The 18,618-nt window shown below is 28.6% G+C and overlaps 1 protein-coding gene, 1 long non-coding RNA gene and 1 pseudogene across 2 annotated transcripts in view; 2 read left to right on the plus strand and 1 right to left on the minus strand.

The window, feature by feature from the left end:
• LOC111634678 overlaps positions 1-18,618 on the plus strand; it is a 61,586-nt gene that overhangs the window by 27,240 nt on the left and 15,728 nt on the right. The window contains exon 19 of the mRNA XM_023379514.1: positions 973-1,142. Within this exon, the coding sequence (XP_023235282.1) occupies positions 973-1,142 (170 nt within the window). The remainder of the gene's footprint in view (positions 1-972; positions 1,143-18,618) is intronic.
• On the minus strand, positions 10,649-13,382 carry LOC111634680 (annotated as a pseudogene).
• Positions 13,783-15,141, plus strand: LOC111634681. The gene is made up of 2 exons (XR_002758260.1): positions 13,783-14,005; positions 15,003-15,141. It is a non-coding gene; the product is annotated as an uncharacterized LOC111634681 (long non-coding RNA).

Below are 18,618 nucleotides of genomic sequence, written 5' to 3' on the forward strand. Positions count from 1 at the left end.
AAAAGCAATCGACATTAGACAGATTCTTTAACCCTTTCAAACGGAAAAAAACATGACTAATAAAAATGCAAGACTGTGTACGTATGTATTTTTATTATTACATATAAATAAACGTAGTAAGAAAGTATATATTTTTTATTTTTAGGGGTCTCCAGAACGAATTAATTAAATTCCCATTAAAACCTATGGTAAATCGATAATCGGTTAACGAACAATTCGGATAGCGAACAAAGTCTTGGAACGGATTATGTTCGTTAACCAATCACCCACTGTATTTTTTTTTGTATATGTGGTTGTACATGATTAAGAGCTGTAGTTCATAATCACATAGAATTACATAATATTTTCTCCATTAGATCACATTCTGTGTATAATTGTATGGTCTAATAGAGAAAATGTAAAATGATTTAGTAATTATTTTTTCAAGAATATTTTATAAGAAATATTTATGTAAATAATCATAACAAAGCAAAAACTAATGTAAAGTTTAAGTAAAAAATAACTTTACAATAGTGTGCATACATTATAATATATACTAAACATTATACTTATTGATATCAATGTCATTATGGTAATGAAAATTAAAATTGATGGCTTATTGGACAAAAATCATATCACTTTTTAAATATCAATATATATTTATATTCAGTTGATACATGTTATACATCACATCCTTACTTTATGATTCCTTATTTTGAAATTCTTATTTTACAACTAACATAAATTTTCTATTATTATTGTATAAATATATTTAACCTGAGGCATCCTGAATACTCTATATGTGATTCTTCACCAATGGAACCGTGACTTAAGGTGGTTGTCATTTTTACAGAGTGGCAATTGGTAGGGGGCACTTCATAACTATCATCTGAGCACTGTTGACAGGTCTGGCAGTTTATTACCAAATTTAAGATTTGAAAAATTTATAAAAAATAAGTGTGTGACTTGTTAAATTTATTAAATCTTTTATAGGGCAGGCGATAAATCAAATAGGAATTCACGAATATATGACTGAAGCATTAGAAAACCTTCCAGATGGAATTGTTGAAGCAATAAAAGTTAATGTTGCCTCCCATGATGAATATGTAGTTAAGTTTCATTATTCAGGACCACATTGGTTTCAATGGCAAAGTCTTTCTGAGGTAATATGTTAATTTTTTTATATATTTCATATTTATTTATTATGTGGTTCTTAACTTAGATGTACTGTACTTTGGCACTCAACATCAAATATATTATATACAATAAAATAACTCTGTTTTTCAATGTTAATAATTTAATAACTTTAAAAGCTAACACACTTTAACTCTAACATTACTTGTGAGAGTTAAAGTGTGTTAGCTTTTAAAGTTATTAAATTACCTTTTGATCACTATTTTACATTTTTCATCTTCAGGTGAAAATTTGAAATTGTAACAATCTGTTCAATTTTGAATTTTCACTTAAAAATGACAGATATGAAATATTTGTTGAAAGTACTTGTAAAAGGATTAAAGTGTATTCATTTTTAGAGTTATTAAATTGTTAACATCAAAAAACAAAGTACAGTGGGTGATCGGTTAACGAACAATTCGGATAGCGAACAAAGTCTTTGAAATATTTATNCTTTTCAAAAGTTGACTTGCGAGAACTTGTATTTTGAAATTTTATACGAAAATCTGAATGTAAAGATATGAGTTTTTGTATCTAAGAATTTTCTGTTGAACAACAGAACTCTGATACTAAATATGTGAAACATATTGAAAATGACAAAAATTAATGATCAGAATAGATTATAACTGGCATTAATAAAGGTGATCTAGCCATTGTGGTTACTCAACTTAATTTATTCACCTTGTAAGTTAATTGAATTCAAGGGTTGGATATCACGTCAATCTTTTGTTTAAGCGTGAAAGGAAGAAATTATAACAAAGGTGTTAATTACATATAAATATTGCTATATTTGCAAGTGCTTTCAACATATTATAAGGCGTCATCCTCAGGCAGAACACAAACTCAAATAAATCTTTCGAACAAACATTTTGTTAGATCAGTGTTTTCCAAAGTTTTGACATCTGTGTACTCATCCTTAAATTTTCATAAGTACTAAGTTACTCTTTTTACTTAGTACAAACTCTTTTTTGACAAGGACTTGTCAAAAAAGAGTTTGTAAACTACCCAAATGTAGCAATTGAGTAGAAGAACTTGTATGATATATATAATTTATTGGAAAATATATACATTTTAAAACAATTAGTTACTAAAATATTTTTTTCTTAATGATGATTCTGTCAGTAGTATGTAGCTAAAAATTGCCATATACCCCAAGGATATACATGGGAAACACTTTGTGAAACACTGATTTAGATTATGAAATAATTATAATTAATAAAATTTTTTTCAGGCACAAAGTATACTAGGGAAACAAATGTTGATTTTAACTTTAATATGGAAACAAAAGAAGGCCAGTTTGAAGTAATCATACCAGAATTACCAGATTTGACAATATCTGCAAAACGTTCTATAATTAATGATGAAGATGAAGATGAAACTGGAATAAAGCATTATTGGATTTTACATTTCAGTAAAAATAAGAAATATGAAATGAATTATAATGTTAGTAATTTAAAATTTTTAATTTTGTTATATGAATAAATTTTTATGTATTTAAACATTTATATTAAAAAATTATTATTCTTGTAATGTTAATATATTAACAATCTTCAATAGTATAAAGTAATAAAATTATACAGAATTTCAGGACAGTATCAAATCTTTTACATTAAAAATTTCTTGATGCTATTAAGATTACAATTATATAAACAAATTAAACATTTAATTTTGTATTTTTAATTATTATTATTATTTTAGTTAAAAGAAAAGATAGAATCAAAAATAATACCAAAAGGAAGAGGGCATGCAACCAAAGAATTTATAGCTAAAATACGAGAAAGAACTATTGATTTGAGAACTCCTTATAACACTTACCAATGGATATCAAAAATGAATGTTCAAAATCATACAACAAAAGTGGAAGCACTTTTATCTATTGAAAAGTGAGATTATTTATTATAAATAGAATTCTTTGTTTTTATTATTGTTTGCATCTTGTAAATAATAATAACATATTGCATTCATATTTAAATAAAATAAAAATTAATTTTAAATTTTAGTTTGCAAGGCTACTGGAATTGGCCATCTAATATTCTACCCAGTACATTTTGGGAATCAGATAAAAAAGCTTGGATAAAGTTTGAAACAAATTTAGAGATGTCAAAGATTGGACATGGGCAAATGATTCATGACATTGTAAGTATAATTGAAACTCCCAAAAGAACTTTGCAAGTACTTACTCACAGAATTCAAATGCCTGGTCGTTATAAAATTAATACAAATTCAACTGTAACAGAAAAATTATCTGGCAACTGTTTAGTAAGTATAATAATGATTATGAATTTATACTTGAAAAAAATTAAAATAAATTCATAGTTTGTTAAATATTATTGTATTCTCAAAATAGACTTTTATGAATGTTTCATATAATGGCTGGAAAAGTGGAAACAGAGATCATCAAAGAGATATTCATACATTTGATATAGAAATTCCACAATATTCATGGAATATGCATTTTGAAAGAGATTCAAATGATTTTAAACACTTATGGACACTTACGTTATCAAGAATAAAGATGATTCCATTGAATGAAAATGGAGAATCTTGTGTGAGTATAGTTTTTTAAAATTTTACTTTCATATTAGACTTTTGGATGATTCTTTTTAATTAATGTAAAAAATTACTTTTTAAGATTGGAAGATGGGATTCATCACAAAATGATAATTTTGATATTCAGAAATGGGATGTCAAATTTGAAGGAAAAATGACACACAAGTTATTAGAAGATCAGTTATTACCAGAGAAATTTCGTCAAACTGATTATGTTCATGATAAAAATCAAAAGTTTCCTGGAATAGAAACACATATAGATGTTTCTTTAGACTTTCCTTTTGAAAGTGGAACTGAATCTTTAAATGCTAGGGGAGATATTTTAAGAGTATATAAAATGTTACCTACAGGTAGTGGTGTTCAATGGTATGAAAGATTCTTTTTAAAAAAAACACTTAATGCATATCTATAAATTTGAAGTATTATATTTTACATTAGAATTATTAAGAATTTATTGTAGACATTCAACAGTAATGTCTAGAATAATTGATTAAACATTTGATTATAATTTTAGAATTCAGAAAAGCAAGTAAAAGATGAACTTGACTTTTAGAAAAATTTAAGTAACTTAAACTCTAGATTTAGAAAATGTAATTCATTATTTTCTAAAATGAAATATACTTGGATTTTTATTAATTTGAATATTAAAGTTGATAAAATTCCAGATAAAAATGATACATCTTCATAAATAAAATAATTTACACTTATTTTTAGTGTAAATTATTTTATTTATGACAATGTAACATTTTTTTTGTTTTGTACATTATTTTCTATAAATATATATATTTTTTAATTTTTATAAATATATAATTTACTGTTATTCTACTATTCTTTAGTTAAATTCAATATGTCAGATAAAGATCATAATTTATTTGTTTTTTTGCTATTCTTTAATTTTCTACTACAAGATATTTTTATCAGTTTTTAGGAATTGAAAATAAGAATTAATAACAAATTTTAAAAGTTTTATATTACTACATTTAATAATCATCATTTAAAAGAATTTAAAATAAATAATCTGATTGATTGGCCAGTTAATTTAAAATAATTTGATGTAATTCAAAAATAACTACAGAATATTTTTATTGAAATTATACAAATATTTTAGACTAGTAATATGTATGCTTAATAATCTAAGTTAAAGAAAATATTTAGTGAAATTTAGAAAATATTAAAAGAAATTTTTGACAAGTTAGCATTATTAATTTTGAGAATCACAACTCAAAATTTTTATATATGTCTGTGAATCTGTTAAAAATAATAAGCAATTGTAATTGAAACATTTTATAAGAAAAAAGAAAAATTAGATATTTAGAAAATGGCTGTTCTTTTCAAAAGTTGACTTGCGAGAACTTGTATTTTGAAATTTTATACGAAAATCTGAATGTAAAGATATGAGTTTTTGTATCTAAGAATTTTCTGTTGAACAACAGAACTCTGATACTAAATATGTGAAACATATTGAAAATGACAAAAATTAATGATCAGAATAGATTATAACTGGCATTAATAAAGGTGATCTAGCCATTGTGGTTACTCAACTTAATTTATTCACCTTGTAAGTTAATTGAATTCAAGGGTTGGATATCACGTCAATCTTTTGTTTAAGCGTGAAAGGAAGAAATTATAACAAAGGTGTTAATTACATATAAATATTGCTATATTTGCAAGTGCTTTCAACATATTATAAGGCGTCATCCTCAGGCAGAACACAAACTCAAATAAATCTTTCGAACAAACATTTTGAATTAAGACTAATAGCATTAGTTCTTTAGAACAAACCAAATTTAGAATAAAAACATAAAGAATTTGAATTAATGGTGCGTGCATGATGACAATGCACATGCACCATGATGTGTTGAATAAGCCCTGAGAGTGGAGCTAGAGACGATGTTTTAATCTTTTATACAGGCTGACCCACATTGCAGGCAACTCAAGCATGGGGGAGTTGCATGGATTTGATAATACAGTAAGGAAGGCCTCCCAAACATATACCAGGCTCCTCTGATCACAATACCTGAGCATTGCCACATGGTCCCACAGTTGGGTATGTTATTGTTGTAACACCATCCTAGCTAGCTCAGTGTCACACCTGCCTGTCCTGATGGAATGTTGATGTTCAGAGATGTGGCAAGATAACATTCTAGTTGTTGCTCCTATGTAGTGGGTGCAAATGCCAGATATGTTTTCTAATGGGATAGAATATACCCCAGACTTCTATAGTATGGAGGCAACATCCCTGTTATTGCATAGAAGCCTCCTGAGACTTGGTCATGGAGTGATTGGTAGAAATAACATGTGTTGTCTAAAAATGCAGCAATGCAGGCAGTGATGCGACGACGCCTTATAATACGTCGAAAGCACATGCAAATATAGTGATATTTATACATAATTAACATCTTTGCGATAATTTCTTCCTTTCTTGATTAATTTATTCACCTTTAACAGTAGTAAAATTTGAATAACAAATGTTTCAGCCTAGTTAATGAGTTATCCTCAAGTGTGGACTGTTGAACAAGACATCCTTAAGCATGGATCTTCATGCTTAAGGATGGCCAAAAAAATCTGTGTTATTTAAATTTCACCATTGTTAAAGATGGACTAATTAAACTGTATAATTGGCAATGTGAAATGTATTTACAAATGTTATATATAAATTTCAATCCAACCAATGGATCAAAGTATAAGAGAACAAAATGTCAAAATCAAAAACTAGAAATATGCAAATAATTTATTATGAAGTTATTTCTGTTAATCAAATAATCAGGAGATGTATTTGAATATAATGAAGTAATTTAGTGATTCTATGCAATAAAAAATATTAGAAAAATTTAAGAGAATTGAATGGAATAATTTATTTTATCAGTAATACAATAAAAGAATGTCCAATGTGTAACTTATTCTATAAAATATAAAACTTCTAAAGTTGAGGAGAAAATATTAATGATAAAATGGAAAAATTGTTTAGAATGACATACGGTATCTAAATCTTGTCTAAATTAAACAAAATAAATAAATAACATTAATTATACAGTTTGATTTATTATTTTGGTTTTTACATCAGTTTTTGAGTTTTAAAAATTTGGAAATTTGTTAAAAGTTATAATTTATTTTTAAAAATTGTTTTATTGGAATTAACTTATTTTTTAATAAAGTTAACTATATTAAATTATAAATAGATTTTTGAATAAATAAAATATTTAGTAAATTTTTTATTTTTGTAAATGAAATATTGATATTAATAATTATTATTGTTANCGATAATCGGTTAACGAACAATTCGGATAGCGAACAAAGTCTTGGAACGGATTATGTTCGTTAACCAATCACCCACTGTATTTTTTTTTGTATATGTGGTTGTACATGATTAAGAGCTGTAGTTCATAATCACATAGAATTACATAATATTTTCTCCATTAGATCACATTCTGTGTATAATTGTATGGTCTAATAGAGAAAATGTAAGATGATTTAGTAATTATTTTTTCAAGAATATTTTATAAGAAATATTTATGTAAATAATCATAACAAAGCAAAAACTAATGTAAAGTTTAAGTAAAAAATAACTTTACAATAGTGTGCATACATTATAATATATACTAAACATTATACTTATTGATATCAATGTCATTATGGTAATGAAAATTAAAATTGATGGCTTATTGGACAAAAATCATATCACTTTTTAAATATCAATATATATTTATATTCAGTTGATACATGTTATACATCACATCCTTACTTTATGATTCCTTATTTTGAAATTCTTATTTTACAACTAACATAAATTTTCTATTATTATTGTATAAATATATTTAACCTGAGGCATCCTGAATACTCTATATGTGATTCTTCACCAATGGAACCGTGACTTAAGGTGGTTGTCATTTTTACAGAGTGGCAATTGGTAGGGGGCACTTCATAACTATCATCTGAGCACTGTTGACAGGTCTGGCAGTTTATTACCAAATTTAGTAATATTTCTAGCCAGTTAGCAATCTGGCAGCAATTTTTCTAAACTATTGTAAATCTCTTAGGGGGGCTTTGTCCTCTTATTTCCAGTATGGGCTATTCATAGAAATATCATGCCAATCATCAATTTCCAATGCTGCTGTTTCTATCTTTATTTCCTTTTTAGCAAATCCATAAATGTTTTGCTGCACTTTTATCTGTATACAGTCGACCCTCCCTATAACACTGTTGATTATTCCATTTTATATGAATTCCATGTTGTATGAGTCATTTAGATTTTACAAATATGTGAGCTGTTCACAGCCCAGCACACATATATCTAAGTGACTTGTACAACATGGAATTCATATAAAATGGAATAATCAACAGTGTTATAGGGGGGTTGACTGTATATGGTGCTACTTGCCACTGAGATCAGACACCAGATTCATCACTCAGACAACAAGATCAACATCTGCTGGATTTGGGCCCACCAGGGCACAGCTGGCAATGAAAGAGCTGATGCCCTGGCTAAGTTGGCTACTGAGGACAACACTCTTCCAGTTGCCTATCGCAAATTAAGCAAACATACTATCAGACACCTACTTGAGGAGGATACCTTAACACAGTGGCAAAACATCTGGACTGTGGACAAAAATAGTATTACACACAGCTTTATTCCTGATCTACGTCACTTCCATGCCCTGGACTGGTTTACCCCCAATTATTATGCCACGCAACTTATCACCAACCACGGAAAGTTTGCAACATATCTCTCCATGTTCACTGGCAGAATCTCTACAACCTGCCCTACATGCAATGTGGATGATGGGACATGCTCCAGGGTGGGGCAGACATTTTTGACTGCCCCACCCTGGAGCATGAACGTTTGGACCTCATCCTACTCTTGAATAAACTTAACATCAGCTGGCCATGTAGGCCTTCTGACCTTCTGAGGAACAAGGAACTATACATCGCCCTCACGAGACTTGCCAAGACTCAAAATAAACTGTTTCATACCAACACCATCAGCTAATCCATTTTCTGAACTTCAGGCTACTGCCTAGGATGTTCTTCACCAGTAAAATCTTGTGCTCTCCATTGGCAACTTCTGATTCTTGTATCGTGTACATATTTGTATATACCTTCCACGCATTATTTCTAATGTACGTTCAACTCTTCCTCCACTTGTTGGGCTCTACTTGGTCTATGTGACTTGTCTAATACGTTCATCTGTTACACTCATTGTATATTTTATATATTCTATGTTAGAGTTTAAGCCTTTGTATTATATTGCTGTACCACCACATAACCTGTATCTTCCTAATTTGTATTTTATTGTATCTTACATTCTCTTCATCACCATTACCTACTGTATAATTCTTTCTCCTACATTGTAATACTTACAATTTACTGTAACTGTAACCCGGTAATGCATCACGCAGAACTGGGTATGTACTATGGTATGTCAATAAACAATGAATAAATGAATGTATATGGTGCTTGTGATCAAGCAGAACTGAATCACTAGTTGATAAAAATAGGAGAGGCTGAATTTTTTTTTTTTCTTTTCATATTTATTATGTTTTTGATGGAAGGATTCTGCACAAAGCTCCAGCCATATTGCCTGGTGATTATGAAACAATCTCTGGACCTCTGCAAGCAGTAAGGCAGGATAATGACAATAGTGTTCCTGTAAGTGCAAGGATTTAGTAGTGGTCTCCAGTGGACACCTGCCATTGTCTTTTGTGATTTGGGATGTGGCCTATGAGTAGACAGATGTGTGGGAAGGTGCAGCATTTGGTGTATATATCAGTTATATATATATATAACTGGTATATACACCAAATGCTGTATATATATATATATATATATACACNTTGATCATTAATCTTAAAAATAATTTATAATTATCATAAATACACATTAAACATAATGTTTGTTTTAAAATGTACTAAAGTTTTATAAGAAATAACAAGTTTTTAAATTCATTTCAGACAGAATTTAAAAACAAAAAGCTTTTTTGTTTTTAAACAAACAATCCCTCAAAACAAAAAGTTTAAAGAAAACTAATGACTTTATTAGTTTTCTTATATAGTTATACACCAGTAATGAATAAAAGTTCAATTTCTTAAATTATATAAATTCAATATCTTTTCTTTTTGGACTTCTGGTGATTAGCATATGTGTTGTATTTTCGTGTAACCGTGAATGAATCAAGAAAAATGGAGGGATTAATCAATGAGAACGCTTATTGCTTACACACATCCGACTTGGAATTTTTATACAAAAAAAAAACACAGGTGGCGCTCAACTTAAGCGCAGCCTACAAAAATATGATTAATCTTAACAATATGTTTAGCTAAATGGTTTCATGATAGGAAGAGGTGGGCTTCTTTAACAAGTGTGTGAAAATATTTAAGATTTTTTTCAATAACTTTCCCTAAAGATGAAGTAATGAATTTGAAACATTAGGTTTCTTTTTTGTTATGTTTGTTCCAATAAAGCAGTTTGTTGTTTTTCATATTTATAAATTTAATTAAATAATCCAGATCTACATCATATCTGTCCTTTATGGTTTGTGCATTTAGGGCATGATAATCACCCATGGATCGCCAATCTGAACTGTTTTTTTTGGTAACCATGTGGAGCAGCGATGTGTAATTGCTTTTAAATGTTTGCATATGGCTGAGAGTTATCATCTTGTTGAATTTGGCCTTGGTGATTTTAAGCCTGTCAGGTATTAGGAATGGTTTCACAGTTATGGGTGGACTGCTGGTTTTTATATGATGTACAATGTTGTGTTTCATAGGTTGATTAGGACATGGTGGTTTGGTGATCTCAGGAAATTCTTCCAATATCTTATGAAATATGGAGTTGCCAGTTGTTACTTTATTGGAAAGGATGAAGGTTTTCTAATAATTTGCCTGGAGAGTTTACCTGTGTCCGAACATCTGTGAGACACTTGTGTCTAAGATTTGGTACCAGAGGGAAATGATACAAGATATTGGTACCTATTATTGCCATTGACATGTTGCCAATAAGGAATTTCCAGAGAAAAATTTTTTTAACCCAAAATTGAGAGTGAGTGTTTGCTAATTGTAGACATGAATTGCAGTTGTGCTTGCTGTCATCAAGGTCATTTGAGGTGTGCATTTCTTTTGTAATGAAGAGGCTGGAAAGATTGATATGTTGGAACTTGATGAGAAAGTTAATGTTCGTTCTCTTGTCTAGTATGAACAGGCAATGAGATTGTTCTGGCAAAGTGCATGTTGTCTCTTGTTTCACCACTCTTGTTTGTTGAAAAGCTACATGGTGGAGTACATTTTTGTGCCTTTGTGCTGAAACATTTGTGGTATCAGCAATAGTTGTTGATACTATGGCAGGTTGAACTGTTGCGGGAGAGTCAAGGGAAATGGACACTGTGATCCAGATGTGCCTGCATTAGTTTATTGATTCACTTGTTGAGTTTGTCTATTTCAACTAGTATTTTGCTGGTTATGGTATTGGATTTCTTTGGTTGTGATACTGAAGCTATTGTTGCTGGGGTTACTTCCATCATGCGGTCTGCTACTTCTGCTGCTTTGTCTACATTGAGTGAAGTAGTGGCAGCTAGGATAGACTGGATGGAAGTTGGAAGGTGTTGTATGACTAATTCTAGCATAACTGCATCCAAAATTTGAAAATTTGCTGCCTGACAGCCAAAACATGTAGTAGTTTGGAGGATTTGTGATCTCATAGCTATTCTCATACCAATAGTTTTCATATCACCTGTTGAGATGATTTTCCAGATCATTTGATAAGTTCCACCTTTATGTGACTGTACAGGTTCGTACAGTCTGGAGGGATGATAATGTCTCTAACCATTGATACAACTTCTGGTGGTAAATGAGACACAACATAGTTGAACTTTGTGGCACTTTCCATGATTGGCTTTGGGGATACAAATGCAAATGTGCTTTCACACATGTAAAACCATAAGACTGGGTCAGGAAAATTGTATGGAGGGTTTTTTACTGCATCAGTCTTGGCCATGATCCAACGACTGAGGTGTTTTGAGGAAAGAGGAACAACATACCTGATGAAGATTCTCAAAAGGTGGATTTTGTTCTTCTTCTTAGTTGAATTACGTTTCTAGTCCGGCTCACCAAATGTAGTGGTTCTACTACTGTTGTCTTATTTTTGTCAATATTCATGATAGAATGAATGACACAAAGGTTATAACACAACTGCTAAGTTTATTGTCTTCATTGCAAAATCTATACATTAGTCTGGTTGTCATGGCTAACAACTAACAACTACTAATGATGCTCACTGGATGTGTTTGGACTTGTTTTTGGAACTGATAATGCATACCACCTGAGGTTTGTTGCTTGTTGTCACAACAGTTCAGATGTGGAAGGTAGCATTTGCTACAAGATAAATAAATATCTATATATAAATTTATTGCATAATAGCTTGTTTTTCTTTTTCCTCCTTTATCTTTAAGTAAAACTTTTATAGTTCTTTTAGAATGATTGATGTGGGATAATATTTCAAAAAGAATCATCTGATTTAAAATGATTATATTATGAAATGTAATAAAGATACATACTTAAGATTAATTTTATATTACAAGGCTAATCTCCAAGTTTTTTACATACTAAATCATAGGTGTTCAATAACCCTTTAGATGTTTAGTATATGTCCAAATGGTAGTGAAATTCGTCCTAAATTTTTGCAAGCATGTCTGGATCCACTGCTGTCACCACTGCTGTTTTGTGGTTTTGCAGTTCGACCACTGTAGCTGGAAGAGGAGGGACATAAACAGAGTCTTTTATCCCCCATGAGAAAAAATCACAAACCACGAGGTCCGGTGACCTAGGAAGCCAGTTATGTAAAACTGAATCATTAGGTCCCATACATTTGATCCATTGTTGGGGAATCTGTGTGTTAAAAAATTCTTGAACTTCCAGGCTCCAGTGTGGTGGTGCCCTGTCCTACTGGAAAATGAAGTCATCTGAATCAGTGCTTAACTGTGAGAAAAGCCAGTTTTCAAGCATATCAAGATATATGATTCCCGAAAATATGGAAGTGACAGGTGAACAAAGCATGTGGTGCTTCCAATCAGTAATTGCGTAAAACTCGAGAATTTCCTCTTTCTAACAGTACATTGTTTGATCGAAATAGATTAAAAGGTGAATAGTTATGAATTTTTAAATTGGATGATTCTTTTTGAAACACCCTGTAGCCCTGTATTATCCCGCATCAATCACTCTACTCACAATAGAGGATGCTGAATTGAGATTCTGACTTTGCATATTAAAAATAAAAGCTCTCCATATTTAAAAGTTAAATCCAAAATTGAAAATCAAAAAAGTTAAAAAGTTTTGTACACAAACTAACATTCGGGTATGAAACAAAACCAATTTCACAAATAGCTTCTATTAATATACCGTACTTATGTAATAGGATAATAAAATACAGTACTGTACTGTAATATTGTAATCATGCTAAAAGACAGACAGATTTTTGTATTTTCCTGGATAATTCTTGTGATTATTTACATAGCAGTTAAATGTAATCTATTTTGTTGTACATATTGGGCTTATTTTCTGATAAAACCACTTAAAGCCACTTTGTTAAAAGATGGTTAAGCTATTTCTGTTTTAAGTTAGCCACTGCACACTACTAGTACAGTGAGATGCTGAGTGCTGAAAACTGAAGTTAAGATGGTTGCCATCATAAATTATATGCATATTATGTATTTAAAATGAAGAGTGTGATATATGAAAATCTATTTTAAACTTGTATTTTAATTTAGAGTAAAGTTTTGTTTTTAATTTTAAATGAATAATTTAAAATTTTATTTTTTATTGACTGTAAATTTGCTAAACAGTTGAAGCAATCACATTTTGATAACTTTAGATATTTTGGATTGCCATTGAAAATAGTTAAAATTACTAAAATACAATAGCCTATTAAAATGTAATCATTATAAAATTGATTCTATTAGGAAAACTTATAAGCATAAAAATTATTATTATTTGTGATTGTTTACTTTGCTGTTTATAAAAAACAATTTGTATCTAAATCACATACATATTCTTTTTATTTTTACAATACAAATTATTATTATTTACAGAGAAATCCTGAAAAAGTGTATAATCGTGGGAAAATTTTACTGAAATTAGTAACTCCATTCAAGATATCAACAAAAGGCCATGTAGATTTAAAATCATTGTATAAGTTTGGAAGATGGCTTCATTCTAAAATAGAAATACTGAAAACTAGAATTCATTCAGTTAAAAGAGATCGTAATCATCCTATTAAACAAATTATGAAATCTCTTAGAAAAATTACAAGAAGAGAGGTAATTTAAATTAGTGTAATTTTTATATTTTAAAAACATTCTCCAGACAGCCAATTTACAACATTAACAAAAAAAGTGTTATATAGAATTTAAAAAATATTATATATTATGTACTATTTAATGTGTTTTAATTAATAGAATACTTAGTAATAATTGATGTAAAGCGTTTTTTAATACAGCATATAGATGAGCAAGTTATAAATATTTATATGTTTTTTAAAACAAATGCAGAAATTTATAGAATCAAACTAAGATTTTGTTTGTAATTGATTCAATTCCATAAATTACAGTTCAGGCACTATTTAAATGAAGAATTCTAGAAATTAAGGAAAAATTTGCAAGAAATGTTATGAGTTCTGAAAAGTGATTAAACGGAAAGAAATGAGAAAGGATTTGGGGTTGAAACATCTGAAAATTATTGGAAAGAGCAATGAATAATCAGGAAACATACAGATAAACCATCATGAATTTATCTTGACCATAAATGGCTCTTCAAATTTGGTGTTTGAAGAGCCACTTAGGGTCACAGTCTTTTCTATAATTACATCTAATGAAGAGCTGATGTAAATAAAATGGAAGAAACAGAATATTTGAGATGTCTTCTACACTGCATGATGACAAGTGTTCAATGATGTAGAACAGTGGTGTCCAAATGTCTCCTGGCCAAATCCAGCCCTCAATACACATTAACCCAGCTTGTAAAAATTTTTGACACATCAATTATGATAGAAATAGACCTACTTTTTGTATATTTGGAATATACAAAATATTTGTGGCTTACCTATCTACAGTTTGGCTAGCCAGTCAAAAAGTTTGAGAACCACTGATGTAGGGTATATGGTACTGTAGTATGGGTTATGAAAAGCTTTTTATTACCATTCTAGCAATTTATGAAGGTTATATGAGGCCTCAAGCTTTAATGAAATTGCATAAAATTATGGTAAATAATGTTATTAAAGCTACCAATTTTTGAAATATAAATTTTGTTATTTTACAGGAAGAATATTTTAAAAGAATGTATAGTCAGGCTGAAGAAAATTTGAAAGAAATTCGACATCTTCTCAATCCATTTGTAGAACCTACTGTTGAAATGCTTTATAATATCAAAGAAATAATTATTGTTAATGCACATCACTTATTTTATAACTATGAAGCATATACAGTAGGAGGTAAATATTTTTCATAAAGTTTCTTTCTTATAATATAAAAAAATTTAATTAAAACTTATAGTTTTTCTCAAATATAANATGACTGTTCTTTTCAAAAGTTGACTTGCGAGAACTTGTATTTTGAAATTTTATACGAAAATCTGAATGTAAAGATATGAGTTTTTGTATCTAAGAATTTTCTGTTGAACAACAGAACTCTGATACTAAATATGTGAAACATATTGAAAATGACAAAAATTAATGATCAGAATAGATTATAACTGGCATTAATAAAGGTGATCTAGCCATTGTGGTTACTCAACTTAATTTATTCACCTTGTAAGTTAATTGAATTCAAGGGTTGGATATCACGTCAATCTTTTGTTTAAGCGTGAAAGGAAGAAATTATAACAAAGGTGTTAATTACATATAAATATTGCTATATTTGCAAGTGCTTTCAACATATTATAAGGCGTCATCCTCAGGCAGAACACAAACTCAAATAAATCTTTCGAACAAACATTTTGAATTAAGACTAATAGCATTAGTTCTTTAGAACAAACCAAATTTAGAATAAAAACATAAAGAATTTGAATTAATGGTGCGTGCATGATGACAATGCACATGCACCATGATGTGTTGAATAAGCCCTGAGAGTGGAGCTAGAGACGATGTTTTAATCTTTTATACAGGCTGACCCACATTGCAGGCAACTCAAGCATGGGGGAGTTGCATGGATTTGATAATACAGTAAGGAAGGCCTCCCAAACATATACCAGGCTCCTCTGATCACAATACCTGAGCATTGCCACATGGTCCCACAGTTGGGTATGTTGTTGTTGTAACACCATCCTAGCTAGCTCAGTGTCACACCTGCCTGTCCTGATGGAATGTTGATGTTCAGAGATGTGGCAAGATAACATTCTAGTTGTTGCTCCTATGTAGTGGGTGCAAATGCCAGATATGTTTTCTAATGGGATAGAATATACCCCAGACTTCTATAGTATGGAGGCAACATCCCTGTTATTGCATAGAAGCCTCCTGAGACTTGGTCATGGAGTGATTGGTAGAAATAACATGTGTTGTCTAAAAATGCAGCAATGCAGGCAGTGATGCGACGACGCCTTATAATACGTCGAAAGCACATGCAAATATAGTGATATTTATACATAATTAACATCTTTGCGATAATTTCTTCCTTTCTTGATTAATTTATTCACCTTTAACAGTAGTAAAATTTGAATAACAAATGTTTCAGCCTAGTTAATGAGTTATCCTCAAGTGTGGACTGTTGAACAAGACATCCTTAAGCATGGATCTTCATGCTTAAGGATGGCCAAAAAAATCTGTGTTATTTAAATTTCACCATTGTTAAAGATGGACTAATTAAACTGTATAATTGGCAATGTGAAATGTATTTACAAATGTTATATATAAATTTCAATCCAACCAATGGATCAAAGTATAAGAGAACAAAATGTCAAAATCAAAAACTAGAAATATGCAAATAATTTATTATGAAGTTATTTCTGTTAATCAAATAATCAGGAGATGTATTTGAATATAATGAAGTAATTTAGTGATTCTATGCAATAAAAAATATTAGAAAAATTTAAGAGAATTAAATGGAATAATTTATTTTATCAGTAATACAATAAAAGAATGTCCAATGTGTAACTTATTCTATAAAATATAAAACTTCTAAAGTTGAGGAGAAAATATTAATGATAAAATGGAAAAATTGTTTAGAATGACATACGGTATCTAAATCTTGTCTAAATTAAACAAAATAAATAAATAACATTAATTATACAGTTTGATTTATTATTTTGGTTTTTACATCAGTTTTTGAGTTTTAAAAATTTGGAAATTTGTTAAAAGTTATAATTTATTTTTAAAAATTGTTTTATTGGAATTAACTTATTTTTTAATAAAGTTAACTATATTAAATTATAAATAGATTTTTGAATAAATAAAATATTTAGTAAATTTTTTATTTTTGTAAATGAAATATTGATATTAATAATTATTATTGTTAGAAAAAATAAAAATTAAAGAATTTTGAAAAATTTGGTTGTGTTTATATAAAATAAATAAATTGTTAGTTTTTAATTCTTTATTTAAATTTATGTTAATGACAATTTTTTATTTAGCATTTAATTAGTTGATATATAAATATTTTACAAGTTATTATTATTTTTTTTTTCTTTACAATATATAAATTAAAATCTATAAAATATTTTAATTTAATAAATTTTGGATATTAAATGTATTGTTTTAGATGAATTTTTTTATTAGGTCAGATTTAATTTTATATACTCATTTATATAAAATATTTTATATAAACTATTTAAAATAAATTTTTAAATAGTTAATTTATAAAATATTTGTTTCAGGTTTGATTCAGAAGGTTCTGAATTATCATTTACTCTATTTAACACAATCAATAATTTTCGAAGAGAAATCAAAGCTGTTACTGGAAGCAGACAAACTTGGATTAATAAATGGATAAGTTATAATGATATCCTTTATCGTGGAAATGATAAAAGATCTGAATACCATATGAATTTTCTTTGGGGAGAAAAAGAAACTTGTGACTATATTGATGTTAAGCATAAATTTGTTTCCTCCTATTTTAACTTTGATTCTGACTTTTTGTTTGAATGCAAACCAGAAACTAAAGCTTATCACTTAGAATTCAATGCAAATTCCAACTCTCCTGAATGGGATATGCTCAATGTGAATATTAAAAGTAAGTTTAATTACTCTATTAAATTTTTAAGCATATTATTGATCTGTAGAAGCTTTAATAATATTATAAAGTCCAAATGAATTTTTAATTTATAAAAATATTTTGTCACAGTTTTGAAAGAACGTACCATATTGTTATCTGATTATTAATTAAATTAAATCTATATCATATTTAAACTAGTTAAATGAAGAGTTTAGTTTTAATATTTTGAATATCAAGACAAGACAATAAAAAACAACTGCCATATTGTTTTAGTAAATCACTACCAATGTGCAATAAACTAGTTAAAATTTATAATTTATTTAATACATCTATTTAACATCTACATCATTATACATTAGATTAAGAAAATGATAAACTTTATCAAATCATCATTAATATGTTTCAATAATATACAATAGTAAAGCATATTACTAAAAATAACATATGATAATTGGATAATAATTAACATATTTTAACAAAATTTAAAAAGTTAGGTAAATGCTTATATTTAAGCATTGTATTATATAATATATTATAAAATATAATTATAAATAAATAGTGACTTGCGAGAACTTGTATTTTGAAATTTTATACGAAAATCTGAATGTAAAGATATGAGTTTTTGTATCTAAGAATTTTCTGTTGAACAACAGAACTCTGATACTAAATATGTGAAACATATTGAAAATGACAAAAATTAATGATCAGAATAGATTGCAAGTTCAGATGTA

The sequence above is a fragment of the Centruroides sculpturatus genome, unplaced genomic scaffold (assembly GCF_000671375.1).
Source record: "Centruroides sculpturatus isolate CEXI.00-Female unplaced genomic scaffold, Cexi_2.0 scaffold930, whole genome shotgun sequence".
NCBI classification, from domain to species: Eukaryota; Metazoa; Arthropoda; class Arachnida; order Scorpiones; family Buthidae; genus Centruroides; species Centruroides sculpturatus.